This window comes from Salvia miltiorrhiza, unplaced genomic scaffold (assembly GCF_028751815.1).
Source record: "Salvia miltiorrhiza cultivar Shanhuang (shh) unplaced genomic scaffold, IMPLAD_Smil_shh fragScaff_scaffold_149, whole genome shotgun sequence".
NCBI classification, from domain to species: Eukaryota; Viridiplantae; Streptophyta; class Magnoliopsida; order Lamiales; family Lamiaceae; genus Salvia; species Salvia miltiorrhiza.
In genome coordinates this window covers 107,437-127,418 of record NW_026651424.1, presented here as the reverse complement: position 1 = coordinate 127,418, position 19,982 = coordinate 107,437, and the positions used below count along the sequence as shown (strand labels likewise).

The 19,982-nt window shown below is 36.6% G+C and overlaps 2 protein-coding genes, 2 long non-coding RNA genes and 1 pseudogene across 9 annotated transcripts; 3 read left to right on the top strand and 2 right to left on the bottom strand.

Annotated features, from left to right (window-relative positions):
* Positions 1-169: 169 nt before the first annotated feature.
* On the top strand, positions 170-3,885 carry LOC131002596 (uncharacterized). 4 transcript variants are annotated; one of them, XR_009094349.1, is made up of 7 exons: positions 170-523; positions 606-681; positions 1,188-1,266; positions 3,208-3,264; positions 3,375-3,543; positions 3,650-3,743; positions 3,835-3,885. It is a non-coding gene; the product is annotated as an uncharacterized LOC131002596 (long non-coding RNA). The 4 variants fall into 4 exon arrangements; XR_009094348.1 differs by having other exon boundaries at positions 606-716; XR_009094346.1 differs by lacking the exon at positions 3,208-3,264.
* Positions 3,886-6,183: 2,298 nt separating this feature from the next.
* Positions 6,184-6,830, top strand: LOC131002600 (uncharacterized). The gene is made up of 3 exons (XR_009094354.1): positions 6,184-6,252; positions 6,446-6,520; positions 6,612-6,830. It is a non-coding gene; the product is annotated as an uncharacterized LOC131002600 (long non-coding RNA).
* Positions 6,831-7,442: 612 nt separating this feature from the next.
* On the bottom strand, positions 7,443-10,576 carry LOC131002594 (putative late blight resistance protein homolog R1C-3). 2 transcript variants are annotated; one of them, XM_057929064.1, is made up of 2 exons: positions 9,990-10,576; positions 7,443-9,906 (listed from the first exon to the last, which is right to left on the bottom strand). In XM_057929064.1, the coding sequence occupies exons 1-2, from the start codon at positions 10,269-10,271 to the stop codon at positions 7,513-7,515; spliced, it is 2,676 nt and encodes an 891-aa protein (XP_057785047.1). In that variant the 5' UTR covers positions 10,272-10,576; the 3' UTR covers positions 7,443-7,512. The 2 variants fall into 2 exon arrangements, with proteins under 2 accessions (XP_057785047.1, XP_057785048.1); XM_057929065.1 differs by having other exon boundaries at positions 10,010-10,150.
* LOC131002576 (uncharacterized) lies at positions 10,518-14,937 on the top strand (annotated as a pseudogene).
* Positions 14,938-15,673: 736 nt separating this feature from the next.
* On the bottom strand, positions 15,674-18,757 carry LOC131002593 (late blight resistance protein R1-A-like). 2 transcript variants are annotated; one of them, XM_057929062.1, is made up of 2 exons: positions 18,346-18,757; positions 15,674-18,258 (listed from the first exon to the last, which is right to left on the bottom strand). In XM_057929062.1, exons 1-2 carry the CDS (start codon positions 18,628-18,630, stop codon positions 15,859-15,861), a joined length of 2,685 nt encoding a protein of 894 aa, XP_057785045.1. In that variant the 5' UTR covers positions 18,631-18,757; the 3' UTR covers positions 15,674-15,858. The 2 variants fall into 2 exon arrangements, with proteins under 2 accessions (XP_057785045.1, XP_057785046.1); XM_057929063.1 differs by having other exon boundaries at positions 18,369-18,502.
* Positions 18,758-19,982: the final 1,225 nt, after the last annotated feature.

Here is a 19,982-nt window from a genome sequence, read left to right as displayed (position 1 = left end):
GAGCACTAAACAGAGGTGATTGCTGAAATCGAGGGACGTGCAACTTTTATACATTGAGTAATTTTAAATAGTTTAAACTTATTTAAAAGTGTGATTGGAATGAGATTATTGTATGTTTGTGATTAGAATAATGTGATACTATTACATTTTTGGCCTTAAAATCTATACTAATAGAAAAAGAGCCTAAGCATTATATGGGACAACTTGTGGATTGCCTATTTTACCCCTATCATATATTTTATATTATATATTTATAAAATAAATCTAATAGCTTATTGCATTAGTTACATGTATCGGATCTTTTAATAATTCAAACTAAACGTATTTTACATGAAATTATAAATATGATAAGAGTAGAATTCTAATAGCGTTAGAATTCTCTCTCTCTCTCTCTCTCAAGCTTCAAGATGACTGGGATTTGATATTCTCTTTGACATTGTACGACAGTGAATCAATTTGTGAGCCGGAACCAGATGCTCTCGATGAGGGCGAAACTACATATCTATGCACGTCCCCTATCAAGGTACCTTTCTTTGTGATTTTGGTTTATAATCTAATTCTGCATATTTAATCCACAATAATTTATATCTTGTTGCATGGACAAGCGTCGTGCATTCGTAAGCCCTCAAACTACAAACTGCAACGACGTCATTTATTGTTTCGATCAAACCCTTCTCCGAGGTTGCCTCTCTCTCTACATCTTCCATTCTATTCCCGTGAGTATATTCCGAGACCCCATGCATGCTAGGCTTGGATAGTTATTTTTTCTGGGTATTCTGTTTCACACTTTTGCTAAGCTTTCCCCAATCTGCTTTTTTTCTGTAGTATTACGCCAAGTTTCTAGCTTTGTGGAATCTTTAGAATTCAAGTGTTTCTTTTTAAAGATAAGTTTAGATTTTAAGTGTTAATGCGTCAGAATTTTTAGCAATATTGTTTCATATATTATGGTTTTATTTTTGGCTAAAATATCTATCATGGTACTCTGTATCTTCATATATCAATGGATGTGCATTTATGGAACTTGATTTACTTGGAATTAGTAACCATCTTTCACGGATTATTTCAGCAACATTCAACATAACCTTGGTTTGTTTTTTTTCTGAGCGTGGAATATTTGGTTTGTTCTTCTCCCATAGCCACTGAACCCTCTGAAGCTCTTGCTATCTCTACTGCAGTTGCTAATGCAGTGACCATACCCACTCTGCTGCTATTTCTCTCCCGCCTCTCTTGGAAATATCTCATGCAAGCGCCGTGCATTCATATTAGGTAAGCTTATACACTACTTGTAACAGCCCGACTCCAGAGTTGACGGCTGTCCCCACAGACCAATACGAGTCTTTTCTAGCGTGTTTTGTCCTCACTCGCACGCTCCCTGAGAAACTTCCCAGGGGGTCACCCATCCCGGAATTGCTCCAAGCCAAGCACGCTTAACCTTGGAGTTTCTTCCGTGTGGGCACCAGAAAAGAAGATGCATCTTATTGATATGAGTAGCCCAATCAAATCATTTAAGCTCTCCTCGAATATGCAGTCCCATACCTGCATATTCTCGGAATCCCTCTCGTTCGGGTGTGTTCCGGTTCATCCCTGCGCCCCTCCGCTTGGAAGTCTTAACCGGAGCCGCTCTTTGTCCGTGCCTCTTTGCACCGGCGATCACTCCGTACTTCGTCCCCGGGCGTCACAGGCCCACCAGCTTCCGCTTGGTTCGTCCCCGAACCACACCGTACTGGGAGAGGTTCGGCTCTGATACCACCTGTAACAGCCCGACTCCAGAGTTGACGGCTGTCCCCACAGACCAATACGAGTCTTTTCTAGCGTGTTTTGTCCTCACTCGCACGCTCCCTGAGAAACTTCCCAGGGGGTCACCCATCCCGGAATTGCTCCAAGCCAAGCACGCTTAACCTTGGAGTTTCTTCCGTGTGGGCACCAGAAAAGAAGATGCATCTTATTGATATGAGTAGCCCAATCAAATCATTTAAGCTCTCCTCGAATATGCAGTCCCATACCTGCATATTCTCGGAATCCCTCTCGTTCGGGTGTGTTCCGGTTCATCCCTGCGCCCCTCCGCTTGGAAGTCTTAACCGGAGCCGCTCTTTGTCCGTGCCTCTTTGCACCGGCGATCACTCCGTACTTCGTCCCCGGGCGTCACAGGCCCACCAGCTTCCGCTTGGTTCGTCCCCGAACCACACCGAACCTGTGACGCCCGGGGACGAAGTACGGAGTGGTCTGTGGGGATAGCCCTGTGACGCCCGGGGACGAAGTACGGAGTGATCGCCGGTGCAAAGAGGCACGGACAAAAAGCGGCTCCGGTTAAGACTTCCAAGCGGAGGGGCGCAGGGATGAACCGGAACACACCCGAACGAGAGGGATTCCGAGAATATGCAGGTATGGGACTGCATATTCGAGGAGAGCTTAAATGATTTGATTGGGCTACTCATATCAATAAGATGCATCTTCTTTTCTGGTGCCCACACGGAAGAAACTCCAAGGTTAAGCGTGCTTGGCTTGGAGCAATTCCGGGATGGGTGACCCCCTGGGAAGTTTCTCAGGGAGCGTGCAAGTGAGGACAAAACACGCTAGAAAATACTCGTATTGGTCTGTGGGGACAGCCGTCAACTCTGGAGCCGGGCTGTTACAGGTGGTATCAGAGCCGAACCTCTCCCAGTACGGTGTGGTTCGGGGACGAACCAAGCGGAAGCTGGTGGGCCTGTGACGCCCGGGGACGAAGTACGGAGTGATCGCCGGTGCAAAGAGGCACGGACAAAGAGCGGCTCCGGTTAAGACTTCCAAGCGGAGGGGCGCAGGGATGAACCGGAACACACCCGAACGAGAGGGATTCCGAGAATATGTAGGTATGGGACTGCATATTCGAGGAGAGCTTAAATGATTTGATTGGGCTACTCATATCAATAAGATGCATCTTCTTTTCTGGTGCCCACACGGAAGAAACTCCAAGGTTAAGCGTGCTTGGCTTGGAGCAATTCCGGGATGGGTGACCCCCTGGGAAGTTTCTCAGGGAGCGTGCGAGTGAGGACAAAACACGCTAGAAAAGACTCGTATTGGTCTGTGGGGACAACCGTCAACTCTGGAGTCGGGCTGTTACACTACTCTACTGCAATATTGGAAATCCTCAATCCCTTGTGAGATATCAGTAGATTTTTTATTTATGATTATTCTAAACATCTTAAGTTCTGATTTTCCTGGTCCTAGCTTGCTTTATGTGACCATCCTGCTCTCTTGGATAAATCTGAAACACAGTTTATTTAGGTGTTGAAATTATGTTCTAATGAAATTTGTATTTGGTTCAAGTTCATATTGTTGCTATTCCAAATAATTCTGTAATATCTAAAACATTACTTGTATTACTTTTTTACAAGGCATCCTATTCTTCCTTGCCACCAAAACCCACCCACAAGAGAAGCTCAGCAGATATTCGTTCTCCCAAATCTCTGGCCGTATACAACAACCTCTCCGCCGCTGCCGTGCTTCACCGCCGCTGTTAGTCATTCTCCGGTCGCCGCCTCCTCTCTTCGAAGGCTGTTTGACGTTAGTTTTGATTCTCGCTTCGTTTACTTTATAGATTCACCACAAGACTTCTCACATTTATCAGTTTCATTCGCTTTGAATACTTTTCTGGTTATAATATGTCCAGGTCACCCGACAAGTTAAACACTTCGAAGAGAACCATTCCGTTCGATTTCTCGCTTAATTAGTCGGGCAGAGAAGCTTGAAGGTGATCTGTCAAGGTAAGGATATCCATGTTTTGGTCATGGAAGGATATATTGACATTATTATGGATTAAAGAAGCAATATTTTGTTTGCCAATTTGCTCCGCAGGTCGCCGCTGTCGACTGGAATTTCATAATTTGCTCCGCACATGGGTACGCCTATGATATTATATTCAAATTTCAGGAGATTATATTTTGTTTTCAGTATGAATATGCTACAAAATAGTTTGCGATTTTATGGTATTTGATGGTTTGTATTTCTCACTGCTCAATATCTAAGATTATCAATCCCAATAATAAACTAAGATATAGATTCAGACTCTCTCAAAATTACATCTGCATAACTTCTCTCGAGAACATAAACTTTGCAGCATGAATTTTAAACATTTATTTGTTTCCAAATTGGATGTCCTATCACCTTGTAAGTAAAAAATATGCATGAGATGTTTTACGGGTCGATATCTAAATATAAATCGATAGTAAATTATATATTTATAAATTTACTAGCAACTAGAACATAGTACGTATTATTGAATGTGGCTTAATTGTGTAATTTATCAAAATAAAATTAGTAAGGCATAGTTTTAATTTATTTTTTGAGAGAGAAAAAAAGCATAATTTAATTCAAAATTTTGTGCTCCAATTATATTCGGGAAAACATAAAAAGTTGAGAGGTGAAAATTCATGTGAGGGGCAGGAGCACATCTCACGATTTTGGGTTACAATTTTCTAGAGAGTAGCAATATTGAGTGGCCTTTGTCAGTTTAAGGAAGACAATTGAGATGATTGTAATTAATACATTGTGAAGTAAACTATACTAGAATTTTGGATGTTGATTTCAATGGTATATATATATTTTTTTGTTTAGTGTATAATTCATCACTATCCTTTTTTCTGTAATCATCGGATACCTACTATATTCTTGATGTATAGTCTTGATACGAGAGAAGAAAAGAGTCGGTTTTACACTTTACCTTTACCTTTACTGGTAGGTTGCATGAAACAATAAGTACTATAATTCGACGCTCTAAGAAGTAAAAACTTAAGAAATAGTTCTGTTTGCTTATATATATGTATATATATTTATTTTATATATATGTCTTTGTGTCATGTTACGAGAAGGCTGCTGATATTCTTCCATCTCATTTTGCCGCTGATGGAAGAAAGAGTTTGCTTCAAATTCTTGCCCATGTAGTTTCTTTTCCACGGGAGTCATGTAGTTTTTTTGCTGTTTTTTTGGGGGTCTTTTTTTTGTTATCTACTTAATTATGGGTTTAATTTATCATTTCTGCTTAACCCCTTTTAGCTCCTAAGAGACCTCCTATCATCATGTTTGGAGTTTTCTAATTTCTTAGCACTGGCATATATATTACAAGAGGCATATATATTGTTTATTTCATACTGCACACACACACACACATATATATATATATAGGGGGCGGTTATTCAATAAACCACTCTTATTTTAAGAATTACGAACCAGCAAAAATGCATGAATTTTATATATAACACGCATGAATAAACTGTATAAAGGCATGAATTGCGAAAAATAATTTTTCGCTACCTTTGGGATTCGAACTCAGGACCATGAATTTATCCAACAAGGTGATGAATCAACCGTAGATCTTGATGATCTAAGGGCTGAAAATGGTTCCTAATTTATATTTTAAGAAGCGTTCTTATTTTAGCCTTCTCCTATATATATATATATATATATATATATATATATATGATTGAGTTTTGTAATCACAGTTGCATTTCATTTTTATCAACACTTACATATATGACACATTCAAATGATCGAGCATTATATATTTATGAAATTTGGTGTGCCTATTATTGTATATGGTTGTGGGGTGGATTTAGGCTTTGATGAGGAATCAAAAAATGAGATTCATACCAAGAATTTCTATTAGTAGAAGAAAATTGATCTCATGTAGTATATTTCACCTCTCATAAATTTCATAATTTTAATTGTCTTTGTTGTTTTTGGAAATAGCAATATGCATTTTTAATTTTTAAAATATTTGTTGATTTTAATATACATTTTTAGTATAGATTGCTAATTTGTTATTACATTTGATTTGACAAGAAGTAGAAAATATTTCATTTTCATGATAGAGAACCAAAAAAATAAACTTTATTATACCATATTTGCAGGACACATGTATCCAAAGGTTCTGAATGTTCAGTTATGTCCTCAAATTTTTGTTTTGGTCATTTAGGCTGATTTATAAGTTATGCAAATTTTTGGGTTTGTAGAATGACCTTTATTTAATTGTGAAAGTTAGGCTTTGATAAAATATAATGATATAGTAATTGTTTTGCTGTCATATCAATATATTTATATTTATTTGATTAGAGTTATACTTATAATTATTATTAACATTCCTTTTTGTTGTTATTTGTTTATTATTATTTATTATTTTTGTGTTACAGAATAAATATTTTTTTGCAAGATTTTAAAATTTATATACACTAACTATGAACATGGAAGTTACATTGCGCAAAACAAGCTCATCTTCAGGTATTTTCTATAGCATGAGCGCACAAGCTTCTAAGTATTTATATTAAGGGATATATATAACTATATATCTATATATATATATATATATATATATATATATATATTGTCTATGTTATAATCACCACATATCACACAACATGAGCACAAATCAAATTATTTTTTTAATTAATATATTTATATTTATATATTGCAGCTAATGAGGTATATAGACAAAGAAAAAATCTACAAAGACAAAAGAAACGTAAACGAAATGCAAGTGATTTGAATTGTAAGTATTACATTCTTTTAAGATAAAAATACGTTTAATACATTATGATAAATTATTAATATTTTTTTAATTATATTGTTTATCTATTTAGGTTCATTGCTACATGAATTGAAAAATGTGCTTGATTGCATTCATTGTGGTGCAAGAAGATTTGAATATGAACCTCCTACTTTTTGTTGTGATAATGGAAAAGTTAAACTTGCATTTTCTGAAGTTCCTCCGGAGTTGGATGAATTGTTTACAACCCAGTCAGAAGAAGCTATTAATTTCACAAGGAATATTCGTGCTTATAATAGTATATTCTCATTTACTTCGTTTGGTGTAAAATTGGACAAAGAATTGGCATCTGCAAGACGGGGAGTTTATTCTTTTCGAGCACAAGGCATGGTTTATCATGATCTTCCTGGATTGATCCCACAATATACGTCTCCAACATTTTTTTCAGATATACTTTTATGACACACAAAGTGAGTTTGAGAACAGAATTAACATAATGCAAAATCAAGTTTTGTCAGAAGCAGTTGTACAAATGCTCATGAAAATTTTAGAGATCAACCCGTATGCAAAATTCTTTCGAAGATTGAAAGATTATCCTTCAATGGCAATGTTCAGCTTCATATTTCTAAAGATGTCAACTTAGATCAACGAGTATATAATTCTCTACATGCAGATGAATTCATACAAATATTCAAAACTATATAAAAATATCTATGAATTTTATTTACATTGTAAAAATCAAATTAATAAAAAAAATACAAATATTCAAAATTATATAATAATATCTATCAATTATATTTACATAATACAAAAACACACGTGTTTAACGTGCATCGCACGTTCTTACTGCTAGTAGATTAAAAAATAAGGACATAATAGGCAAACTAAATTTGGTAAAACCAGACACTTTTATAGTAGGTATAGATTATACTAAATTAGTATATTCCCACATGCAATTGAATTCCTCATCACATCAAACTACACGAAAGTTGGGATCAATGTACTATAACATGAAAAGTAAAAAAAAAAACTATAAAATGAAAGGGTGGGTCCCCTTGTAATTCCTCATGTTCCTCTACTATCTTTTTCAAAGACACAGCCATTGATTCACTGCACCCCACCAATTCAATTGATTTGAGTGTTGGTATTTCTCCAATTTCTAAAGGGAACTCCTCCAACGACCACATGCATGAGAGATGAAGTTGCTCAAGGCGTGGCAAGCAGGAGCCCTCTAACGTCCAGCATTCCATATCCCAACACGCCCACAAACTCAAGTATTTGAGGCACGGGAATTGGCCTTCAACTATTTCCCATCTGCGTCTTGCAAACTGCCCACAACTCAGTTGGAGCTTCTCAAGAAGTGGTAATGAAGCTATCTTTTCCAGAATTTCCTCCAAATGGAAGTTTCCGCATTCAAGATACAGCTTCTTGAGTGAGTGCGGGAAGCTAATACTCTGCAGATACTCATCACATCTATATCCAATATCGCACCTCAAGCTTTCCAGCTTACATAGACATTGAAGATAGCTGAGGCACTTCACTCTCTCCATTACTTTATCATGGTATTCTATATTCAGTTTCTTGATATTGGGAATTCTCTTAACCACTTCTTCATTCAAGTTGAAATCTCTCACTCCTTTGAGCGTCTCTAGATTCTCCATCATAACATCACTATCCCCGCTCGAAGGATCTGGGAGATACATTCCATATTCTCTATATACGAACACGACATGGTTAAGCTCATCCATTTTCCAAATTTCAACATGCTTAAGCTGATGCATTTTCCAAATTTCCACTGGTGCAGTCGTAAGTTCACCCTTATAAGTAACAATTAGAGTGTGTAGATTCCACAGCAGACTAATTGAAGAAGGGATTTGGAACCCCTTTCGAAATACAGCCGAAAGGTACCTCAAGTTCACCAGTTGAAACACATTTTCTTCTGAATACCAACTGGAATACTTATCTGTAGTCAATGTCCTCAAAAATCTGAAATCTAGCAATTCTGGAACCGTATCAGCATGACATATGAAAGAACGAGCACGTGACATAGTTTGCAAGGCATCCCTGACTATCTTATCTGAAGTGCTTTTGGGAATAACAATGCGGCGTTGGCTATTTATCCCTCGAGGACAATGTTGCCCTAACACATAATAAAACCTCTGCTTTTCAGCTTCTTGAAATGATATATCTCTCAGTAAATCATGCATTTTACAGTACTTTATATTCCCAACTGCCCCCAACCTATGAACTAGAATGAGGTTTCGATCGACTAGCTCCTTCAAATACTCTTCGGCAACTGTTTCCAAGCTTTTATTGATTATTGGTTTAAGAAAGCCTTCAGAAACCCATAACCTCATGAGTTCTGCAACCCTAATTTCCTCATCTTCCCCAAACATCCCCATGTACAAAAAACAAGGCTTCAGATAGGCAGGCAAATGGTCATAGCTCAGTTTCAATACTCTCAACCAATATTCATCATTCTCAGAATTCACTATTGAGCTTATGTTTTCCTCTATGTGCTCCCAATATTCCGGTGTAAGTTCAGACTTTGCCAGAAGACCCCCAATCACAGCAATCGACAAAGGAAGTCCCTTACACTTCCCGACAATTTTCTTTCCGATTACCTCAAGATGAAGAGGAAAACCCTCATCCCCAAATACAGTTTTGGAGAACAAATTCCAGCTACTAACATCATCTAAAAATCTCATACCAATGCTATTAGAGTTTGTCAACTCGGCAGCCAAGTTTGAGAGCCTAGTCGTTACGATTACTCGACTCCCATCATTGTAATCGGGAAAGAAAAACCTCATCTTGTCCCACACCTCTACACTCCACATATCATCCAATATTATAATATACCTCCTACCGTATAAATACTTGTACAATTTTTCTCCCAATTCGTTCTCACTCAGATCACTACCCAAATCTCCAGTCACTTGGTGAAGAACTTCTCTAAGTGCTTCTTTAACATTATAAGTTTGAGAAATTGTAGTCCATGCACGAATATCAAAATGTCGCTTAACAAGGGCATGCTCAAATATATGTCGGGCAAGAGTGGTCTTACCAATCCCGCCCATCCCTGTGATTGGGATGATTTGGCGGTTACGGTACCCTCCAATGAGCCAATCCAAGAGTTGAAGTTGCACGTCATCAAAGCCCACCATCATGCTTTCCTTCATAGTGGAAGAGGACGTCAAGGAGCCAGCATGAGTCGAGGAGACCTTTCTCTGCTGCTGAGCTTCAGCTGAAGTCTCCATGGCTTCCTTCTTGATCACACTCATATCTTCTATCACTTGTTCTAGATCTTGATAGAAGTCGATGCAACTGACTTCCTCTCTAGAATACATTTCTGCAATAGGCATCTCCAACGTATCTGCTTCCAAAAATTCCTGTAAGAAGGTAACCATTTAAGTTAGAGATTCATTTCTTGTATCACTTGTTGTAGATCTTGATAGAAGTTGATGAAACTGACTTCAATGGGACTAGATCTACCCAGTTTAATCACGTTCACAATATGTGATTCGATAATATCTTCAACCGCATGAGCTCCATCTGCGATACGCATCTCCAGCGCATCAGCTTCATCTCCGTCAGCAACAGGGGACTTATAACCTTCAAGAAATTCATGCAAAAAGGTAACAATTTGAGTGAGAGATTCAACTTGTTGTTTGTCGATACAAATTGGAGGGGAATGGTGATGCTCGATTGTATCGATGATATGCATAAGAGAAACCAAGGCTGCATATGCCGCCATGATCCGAGGAAAAACAGTGTATATTTTTCTGAGAATTTCGAACAAGAATTTGATGGAATCTGAGTTTAGCTTCAGCAAAAACAATGTTTAAAATGGCTATATCTCCTCAATTATTATCACAAACAATGTGTCCTTGACGTCATTTAACTATGCGCTGATTCAAGTCTTTAAAAATAAGAATATATGAGTAGAGTACGTGAGTGATGTTGATTTCCATGTTCCAATTCATGCATCGAAGAATAAACTATGATTAATGATGCTCAACTTGGTTGGTATTCACCTTTGAAATTTCCGAATAGGTTGAAGACAGTGGGTAGATTTGTACAAGATTAATTTAGAAAACAACATGCAAGTCGTCAAGTTGGTATATAAAATATGGAATTTTGAAAAAAAAAAAAAACAAATTGCAAGTTGGGAAAATTGTCATATTTTGTTTTGTTTGAATCTAATTGACGTTTTTTTCTTTTTTTTTTCTTTCTTTTTTTAAATCCTGAAGTACATGTCAGGATCCGCCTAAACATATTGAAACACAAGGGAATTCAGCAACAAAAATGGTCGAAAAAACAAGCTCAATGTTGTACCAGGAAGAGAGCAGTTATTTCCCTAAAAAAAAAAAAAAGAAGAAGAAGAAGAAGGAAGAGAGCAGTTATTTAAGCATGACAAAAAATGCAATATGGACTTTTAATAAGTACTATTTTTTAGTGCAATATGGATGACATTTTTAATAAGAACTATTTTTTAGTGCAATATGGAATACTAGAATGTGAATGCGTGTTTTGTATTTCCATTGTGTTCTTTTTTTTAGTACTTGCTGTTTTGTGCTTAGCATTTGTCTGACTTTATAGAGTTGAACAGAGACCTTTGATGATGCATTCAAATGGATGAAAATAATTGATGAATTTGAGGAGAAACATTTCGTGTTGAAGGCGGAGCATCGGGTGATAGGGGAGTTGATGAATAAGTTGAGAGTAGCTGAAGGAAAGGAGAAATTTCTTCTTCAGGTGAAGTTGAATAGGGCATTGAGAATGGCAGAGGCGAGGGATGCCTTTGATCCAAATGATCCAGCCAATTATGGGATCATCGAGCGTGAGGATGATGGTGGATCTGTTGATCGTGAGGAGGATCGTGAGAAGGATGAGGATAAAGAAACTAAAGAAAGTGAAGAGAAAATTGGTTTATTCGAGTTTGATAATCTGAAACAGAAGGATAATAAATATATGGAAAGGATGAATGAAATAGATAAAAAACTTGAGGAGAAACTGGCAGTGTTGGATTAATTATACTTTTGGAAGGAAGGGGAAACTATTGGAGGAGGAAATTAGAGATCTTGCGGAAGAGAGGAACGCATTGATCGAACAGAAGAGACAGCCTCTTTATAGGAAGGTAATACATGCATCTATCAATCTTTCTTTCCCAGCTTTCCTCTGTGATTCCCTATGTATTGATTCCAGTTGTCAAAGGTCACATCCTTCCAAAGCTGTTGCCTGTTGGATTTTATGATCTACTTTAATCCTGAATTCAAGTACCTATTGCCTGATCATGTAAATGGGGTCCCTATTCTTATCGTTTACCATTTGTTTCAAGTCATGTTTTCTAATTCTAAGATATGTTGCATCGAAAATTATTAAGTTTGAAATTTGAGATTGTTTATATGGTAAGTTCACTACTATTATACTATGCTACTGTAGTTTAGAGCATCTCCAACGCTCGTTGCCAAGGAGGCGTCGACCCGGTGCTTCCTCAGCTGCGCCGCGTTGGAGAACCAGGGGGGGTCGAAGCCGATGCTTGGAGGAGAAATGGTTGGTGCGTCCTCCGAACGCGCCCCATTTAAAAAAAAAATCGAAATTTTCTTAAATCTGATGCTCGAAAATTTGAGATGCTCGAAAATTTGGGGAATAAATATGCAGAGAAACTAAACTTGAGATACTCGAAAATTTGGGGAAGAAAGAGATAGTGGGGCGGTGGGTGGGTTGAGTAAATAACCATTTTTATTGTTTGTTTTCTTTTTTTGGTTTTTAATTATTTTAATTTTTTCACAAGATGTTTAGTTATTGTAATTTTTTTAATTTAAAAATTTTATATTTTATTTTAATTGATGCAATATTGAATATTTAATTTTAATAAAATTTTAAATTTTAAAATAAAATTTAAATTATGTAATTTTTATTTTTATTCTAATGTTGAATTTTAATTTTAATGAAATTTGGAATTTAAAAATAAAAGTGTAAATATGTGAATTTTGTGGAAATGAGGATTTAAGACCCCCTCTAAGCACCAATGCATTGGAGATGCTCTTATTGTCATGATAGATTTATTTTCTACTTTAACCACAAAAAAGGCCTGCAGGATAATAAATGCCTTGGCTATTTACGACCTGCACATAATCATATGATGATATTCTTCACATTTGATCTAATATTTACCAATTTTCTTTTCTATTCATGAATCATGGGAACTATTGTTTCTGGTAGTCATTTATGTACCATCAGATCAATATGTTAAATTGGGTGTCTCCATTGTGTGCAGGGTTTTGATGTTAGGCTGGTCGATGTGAATAGGACGTGTAAAGTTACAAAGGTAATATAGCCTCCTCATTTACGATTCAGTAGCCATTTTTTTTAACAATTATGACTGATAAACGAGACAGGGTGGACAAGTTATCAAATACACTGCAATGTTAGCTTGTGGGAACTACAATGGTGTTATTGGTTTTGCTAAAGCAAAGGCTCCTACAGTTCCGCTTGCTCTTCAAAAGGTATCAGAACTATACATGCATTCAAATCCATACTGTCATGCTTCTTTATGCTGCACGTGTGTAAATTTGGCTTGAAAACTAGACATGCTTATATACTATTGTCTGAGAATGTGCAATCAACTCTAAAAGGTATTATGCCACTGGATTGTCTGTTCAAATAAGAAAACGTTTCAATATTTATAGAAACTCATCGCGGCATCTGTTATTTATAGTTTAATATGTTAATGGCCTATTGCCACAGGCATATGAGAAGTGCTTTCAGAATCTGCACTATGTAGAGCGGCATGAGGATCATACAATTGCACATGCAATTCAGACATCGTATAAAAAGACTAAGGTATCGTCAAAGTTCTAGTTGTATATCTTTGTTGATGGTTGAAATTGATAGAAAGCTGTTTTTCTTCTTTGGGGATTTGGCCTGAAATGTTTAAGTACTTGTAGATATATCTTTGGCCAGTTACTACACAATCAGGGATGAAGGCAGGCAGAACTGTGGAGTTGATTCTTAACTTAGCTGGTTACAGGAATGTGAAATCAAAGGTATGAAACTGGCTCGAGAAATATGTTCTTTCATTTCCAACTTTGTCCTGATGGAAATACTCTTGTAGGTTGTTGGTTCAAGGAATCCCCACAACACTGTGAAGGCTCTCTTCAAGGCTTTAAATGCGGTAAATGGGAGGAATTATATTATATACATTGATATTGTATTTCACCATTGTTTATCCTTTTCCATTGCTCTTTCTTTTGCTCGCAGATTGAAACTCCCAAAGATGTTCAAGAAAAGTTTGGCCGAACTGTGGTTGAATCATATCTACTGTGATAGGTTACATAGGTATGATCTTGTTCTTTTCCTTGAGTTTCTCTATTTTTGTGGGGAGGTGGTATGTGAGTGGTGAAGATATTTGAATGCACTTAAGATATGATGCCTAATGGAGTTCACAAAGAAAGAAGGATAAGTTAACTTTCATGTCCTACTCAATACACGAACATTTAGTGAATTATGGTTTTCCACATGAACTAAAAAATCCGCCTCCAAATACACGACCTTTTAATTGATCTAATTTTTTGAGCGACTGTCAATTTTCGGCGATCGTGGCTAGTTAAAGTGACAAATTAATACCATCATGACAAGCTGAAGTAGCGTATAGAAATCAAAGTACCTCGTCTACCACATCAATTGTTGAAACCATGTAGGCATTTAAGGCATCCACCTCAATATTAATTTGGGTGCAATTGATAATCGTGTGAAAAATCAGAACAATTGAAAGTTCATGTGTTTGGAGGCATATTTTTAGTTTATGTGCAAAACTAGAATTGGTTGAAAGTTTGTGTATTTAGGCGCAACTAACCCATTGGACTTTGCAGATGCTTAAATTTTAATTGATTGCACAATTTTCATCAAATTTGCCTCTTAAATTGAATAACATGGAGTAGGTTTTTGAGATAATTGAATAACACAGGTCTAGCAGATTTTTGTTGTCTCATATGAGTACTACTCTTGTTCAATCTCAGGTTTACAAAGAAACAATATTATCTGTGGATAGATTAATCTCTTGAGCATTTGGGATGACCAAGCTGTTATTTTCTGAATCGAGGTTATATAATAGGGAAAACAAACGACGCAGTGCCGGTGGCAAAAAGATGCTGAAAGGAGAACCACTTTGCCTTTCTTTTTGAAATGTGGAATCAAAATTGCTGAAATTGAGGAGCATAATCAATAAAATGCTTTTAGTTTTGCATAGTGAACTATTCATACCAAAATCATTTTTCTTGATGCAGTTGCATATTTTAGTTGATTATGGTTTTAGGCTTATGCTCTTTCTCTGTCTCTCATGAATTGTGTTGAGGATAGGAAATAACATTGATATGGGCACTTAATTTGTAAGATTTAGATTCCATTCCACAGCTTCACTTGGTGTAGTTTTGTACCAGCTCTTTTAAATATCTATTTTTCCTTCAAATTATAAACTTTTAGAGTCTTCTTATCCATTCATTGCGTGCAGAAAATAAATCAAAGTGGAGTATGAATGATATATAGACATTTCTCTTTTATAGAGAGGAACAACGACGTCAATAAAAATAAATAACATTTCAACTGAATTATTTCAACTTATATAAATGAAAAACTTGATGCCATATTTGGATTCTAGCGAAAAAAGACAAGAGCCAGTCTTGTCTCTTGTGTACCATCAGTGGCACGGTGCCACCGGGTGGTTTTCTACAACCTTTTTTTTTTTTCAACTAGGTCACTCATACAAGAAAAAAGTTGTCCATAAAAATCAAAAAATGGATGTTAAAATGAGACAATGTTAGAAATATCCCTAAAGCTTATGGATGAAGATCAAGTCAGCGAGCACTAAACAGAGGTGATTGCTGAAATCGAGGGACGTGCAACTTTTATACATTGAGTAATTTTAAATAGTTTAAACTTATTTAAAAGTGTGATTGGAATGAGATTATTGTATGTTTGTGATTAGAATAATATGATACTATTACATTATTGGCCTTAAAATAAATTAAAAAATAAGGACATAATAGGCAAACTAAATTTGGTAAAACCACACACTTTTATAGTAGGTATAGATTATAGATACTAATTAAGCATATGATTTATGTTGCTAAAAATTAAAAATAATTAAAAACAAGCTAAATATAAAGTTATAAGGAAAATTAATCACTGAAATTAGTATATTCCCACATGCAATTGAATTCCTCATCACATCAAACTACACGAAAGTTGGGATCATTAACTATAACATGAAAGGGTGGGTCCCCTTGAAAATTAATCACTCAAATTAGTATTCCCACAATTGAATTCCTCATCGCATCAAACTACCCTTTGACTACACGAAAGTTGGGAGTTGCCAAGCTCTGCAGTTCTTGGCTGACGTTGGATAAGGTAACTTCAACATGAAAGGATGGGTCCCCTTGTAACTCCTCTTGTTCCTCTACTATCTTTTTCAAAGACACAGCCGCTGATTCACTGCAATACTCCAATTGAATTGATTTGAGTGTTGGTATTTCTCCAATTTCTGAAGGGAACTCCTCCAACAACTCCATGTACGAGAGATGAAGTTGCTCAAGGCGTGGCAAGCAGGAGCCCACTAATGTCCAACATTCCATATTCCAACACCGCCACAATCTCAAGTATTTGAGGCTGGGGAATTGGCCTTCAACTATTTCCCAACTGCGTCTTCCAAACTGCCCACAATTCAGTGTGAGCTTCTCGAGAAGTGGTAATGAACCTATCTTTTCCAGAATTTCCTCCAAATGAAAGGTTAGGCCTCCAAGATACAGCTTCTTGAGTGAGTGCGGGAAGCTAATACTCTGCAGATACTCATCATCACTTCCATTATAAATAAGGCACGTCAAGCTTTCCAGCTTACTCAGACATTGAAGATAGCTGAGGAACTTCACTCTCTCCATTACTTTATCCATGTATATTATGCGCAACTTCTGGATATTGGGAATTCTCTTAACAACTTCTTCATTCAAGTTGAAATCAATCACTCCTTTGAGCGTCTCTAGATTCTCCATCATAACATCACTATGCCCGCTCCGAGGATCTGGGAGATACATTCCTACATCATTGAACTCGACATGCTTAAGCTGATGCATTTTCCAAATTTCTACGGGTGGTTCACCAACCCTACAATAAACAATTAGTGTGTGTAGATTCCAGAGCAGACTAATTGAAGAAGGGATTTGGAACCGCTCACGAAATCTAGCCGAAAGGTACCTCAAGTTCACCATTTGAAACACATTTTCATCTAAATACTCTCCGGAATACTTATATGTACTCAATGTCCTCAAAAATCTAAAATCTGGCAATTGTGAAACTGTATCATCATCACATATAAAAGAACGAGCACGTGACGACATAGTTTCCATGGCATCCCGGACTGTCATAGCTGAAGTGCTTCTGGGAATAACAATGCGGTGTTGGCTATTTATCCCTCGAGGACAATGTTGCCCTAAGACATAATAAAACCTCTGCTTTTCAGCTTCTTGAAATGATAGATCTCTCAGTAAATCATGCATTTTGCAGTACTTTATATTCCCAACTGCCCCCAACTTATGAACTAGAATGAGGTTTCTATCGACTAGCTCCCGCAGGTACTCCTTGGCAATTGTTTTCGAGCTTTTATTGATTATTGGTTTGAGAAAGCCTTCAGAAACCCATAACCTCATGAGTTCTGGAACCCTAATTGCCTTATCTTCCTCAAACATCCCCATGTACAAAAAACAAGGCTTCAGATACGCAGGCAAATGGTCATAGCTCAGTTTCAATACTCTCAAGCAATATTCATCATTCTCAGAATTCACTATTGAGCTTATGTTTTCCTCTATGTGCTCCCAATATTTCGGTGTAAGTTCGGACTTTGCCAAAAGACCCCCAACCACAGCAATCGACAAAGGAAGTCCCTTACACTTCCCCACAATTTTCTTTCCGATTTCCTCGAGATGAAGAGGAAAACCCTCATCCCCAAATACAGTTTTGGAGAACAAACTCCAGCTACAAACATCATCTAAAAATCTCATACCAATGCTGTTAGAGTTTGTCAACTCAGTAGCCAAGTTTGAGAGCCTAGTCGTTACAATTACTCGACTCCCATCATTGTAATCGGGAAAGAAAAACCTCATCTTGTACCACACTTCTACACTCCACATATCATCCAATATTATAATATACCTCCTACCCCATAAACACTTGTGCAATTTTTCTCCCAATTCGTTCTCATCACTAAAGTCATCCCTCGAATCTCCGCTCACTTGGTAAAGAATTTCTCTAAGTGTTTCTCTAACATTATAAGTTTGAGAAATTGTAGTCCACGCACAAATATCAAAATGTTGCTTAACAAGGGCATGCTCAAATATATGTCGGGCAAGAGTGGTTTTACCAATCCCGCCCATCCCTGTGATTGGGATGATTTGGCGGTTACGGTTCCCTCCAGTGAGCCAATCCAAGAGTTGAAGTTGCACGTCATCAAAGCCCACCATCATGCTTTCCTTCACAGTGGAAGAGGACGTCAAGGAGCCAGCATGAGTCGAGGAGACCTTTCTCTGCAGCTGAGCTTCAGCTGAAGTCTTCATGGCTTCCTTCTTGATCACATTCAGTTCTTCAATCACTTGCTGTAGATCTTGATAGAAGTCGATGCAACTGACTTCCTCTCTAGAATTCACTTCTTCAGCCCCATGAGCTGCATCTACAACATAGCCTTGGAGAAATTCCTGCAAGAAGGTAATTAATAATTTGAGTTAGAGATTCATTTCTTCAATCACTTGTCGTAGATCTTGATAGAAGTTGATGAAACTGACTTCATTGGGACTCATTGATCTACCCAGTTCAATCACGTTCACAATATGTGATTCGATAACATCTTCAACAGCATGAGCTGCATCTGCGATACGCATCTCCAGCGGATCAGCTTCATCTCCATCGGCAACAGGGGACTTATAACTTTCAAGAAATTCCTGCAAAAAGGTAAGAATTTGAGTGAGAGATTCAAGTTGTTGTTTGTGGATAGAAATTGGAGGGGAAGGGTGGTGCTCGATCTGATTGATGGTATTCATAAGAGAAACTATGGCTGCATAGGCTGCCATGATCCAAGGAAAAACAGTGTATATTTTTCTGTGAAAGAATTTGATAGAATCTGAGTTTAGGTTCAGCAAAAACAATGTGTAAAATGGGTATATCTCCTCTTCTCAATTATTATCAGAAACATTATGTGTGCAGCTTTTCATCCACCTTTCAGAATCACATTAATGCCAAACAGCTAAGATAAGAGATGACTTGTCGGTTGACCCTACAGTTTACTAGTCTCCTACTATCACATTCTGCTAATTATGCTAATTATGAAATAATGACTATGCTAATTATGAAATAATGGAGCTAAAGAGTAGCAAGCTACAATTGAATTTTTTTTTAGGTAGGTGATCATTTAGTGTAGCATGCATTATGCTATGCTTAAATGTGCATAATAATAAGATTCAAAATAAAACCTTTTGGAATATGATTTGTCTTCTCGCAGTTCACTACTTAAAAAAAGAAAAAGAAAAAAAAGGCGGGCAATGTCCAATCCTCATACAGCTGAGAAACATTAAATTACATGTAAATTTAAATAAGAACACTATGGTGTAAACGTATTCCAACCATTCTGAATCAAGTTCAATAAAAATTATTAATATGAAATTTTACACCACCTTAACCTAAATTACCATTTTTTATATCCTGCTTACTCATAGCATGAAACTTAGGAAGCTAACACTCACTCAATCTCATTTGATTATCAATTTGGGAAATATATACTAGTATAAAATTATGATATAGAGCTTCATTCTCAACTTTTTTTTCAATGAAATCCAGCTTGTTTTCTTATTCTCGACTAGGCCCAAGCCCATCCCATGAACATATATAGAGAAATAAAGGTTATTTTTGCTTTTTGGATCCAACCGAAGAAATAAAGGTTATTATTATCCCTATCAAAGCTATTGAATATTATTGACAGCTCAAAGACACAATCAAGATATGTTGTAGGGTTAAACATATGCAAATTACTTGACATGAAAAACACCTCAAGAAAATGATGCACTCCAAAAAGGCATAGGCCGCCAACCTCACATAAACTTTTCATGAAATTTCATCAAATAAAAACTTATACAAAAAGACAATCTATTGTAACTCTCAACAAAAAATTAACATATAACTGACAAAAAATGTTGAGATTATTATAGTTGGAACTGTATCCCCAATTTATTTTGATCAAACAAAATTATTTAAAGAACAAATTATATAAATAACATTTCATATACTATGATTATAAATAATGTAAAATAATAATTATGATGTAAAGTGATTTCTCGACGGGTTATAAACTAGTTTCTCGACGGGTTATAAACTATTTATCACATATAAATCTAAGACTTATTAATTAATCTTCTGAATACAAATTTAT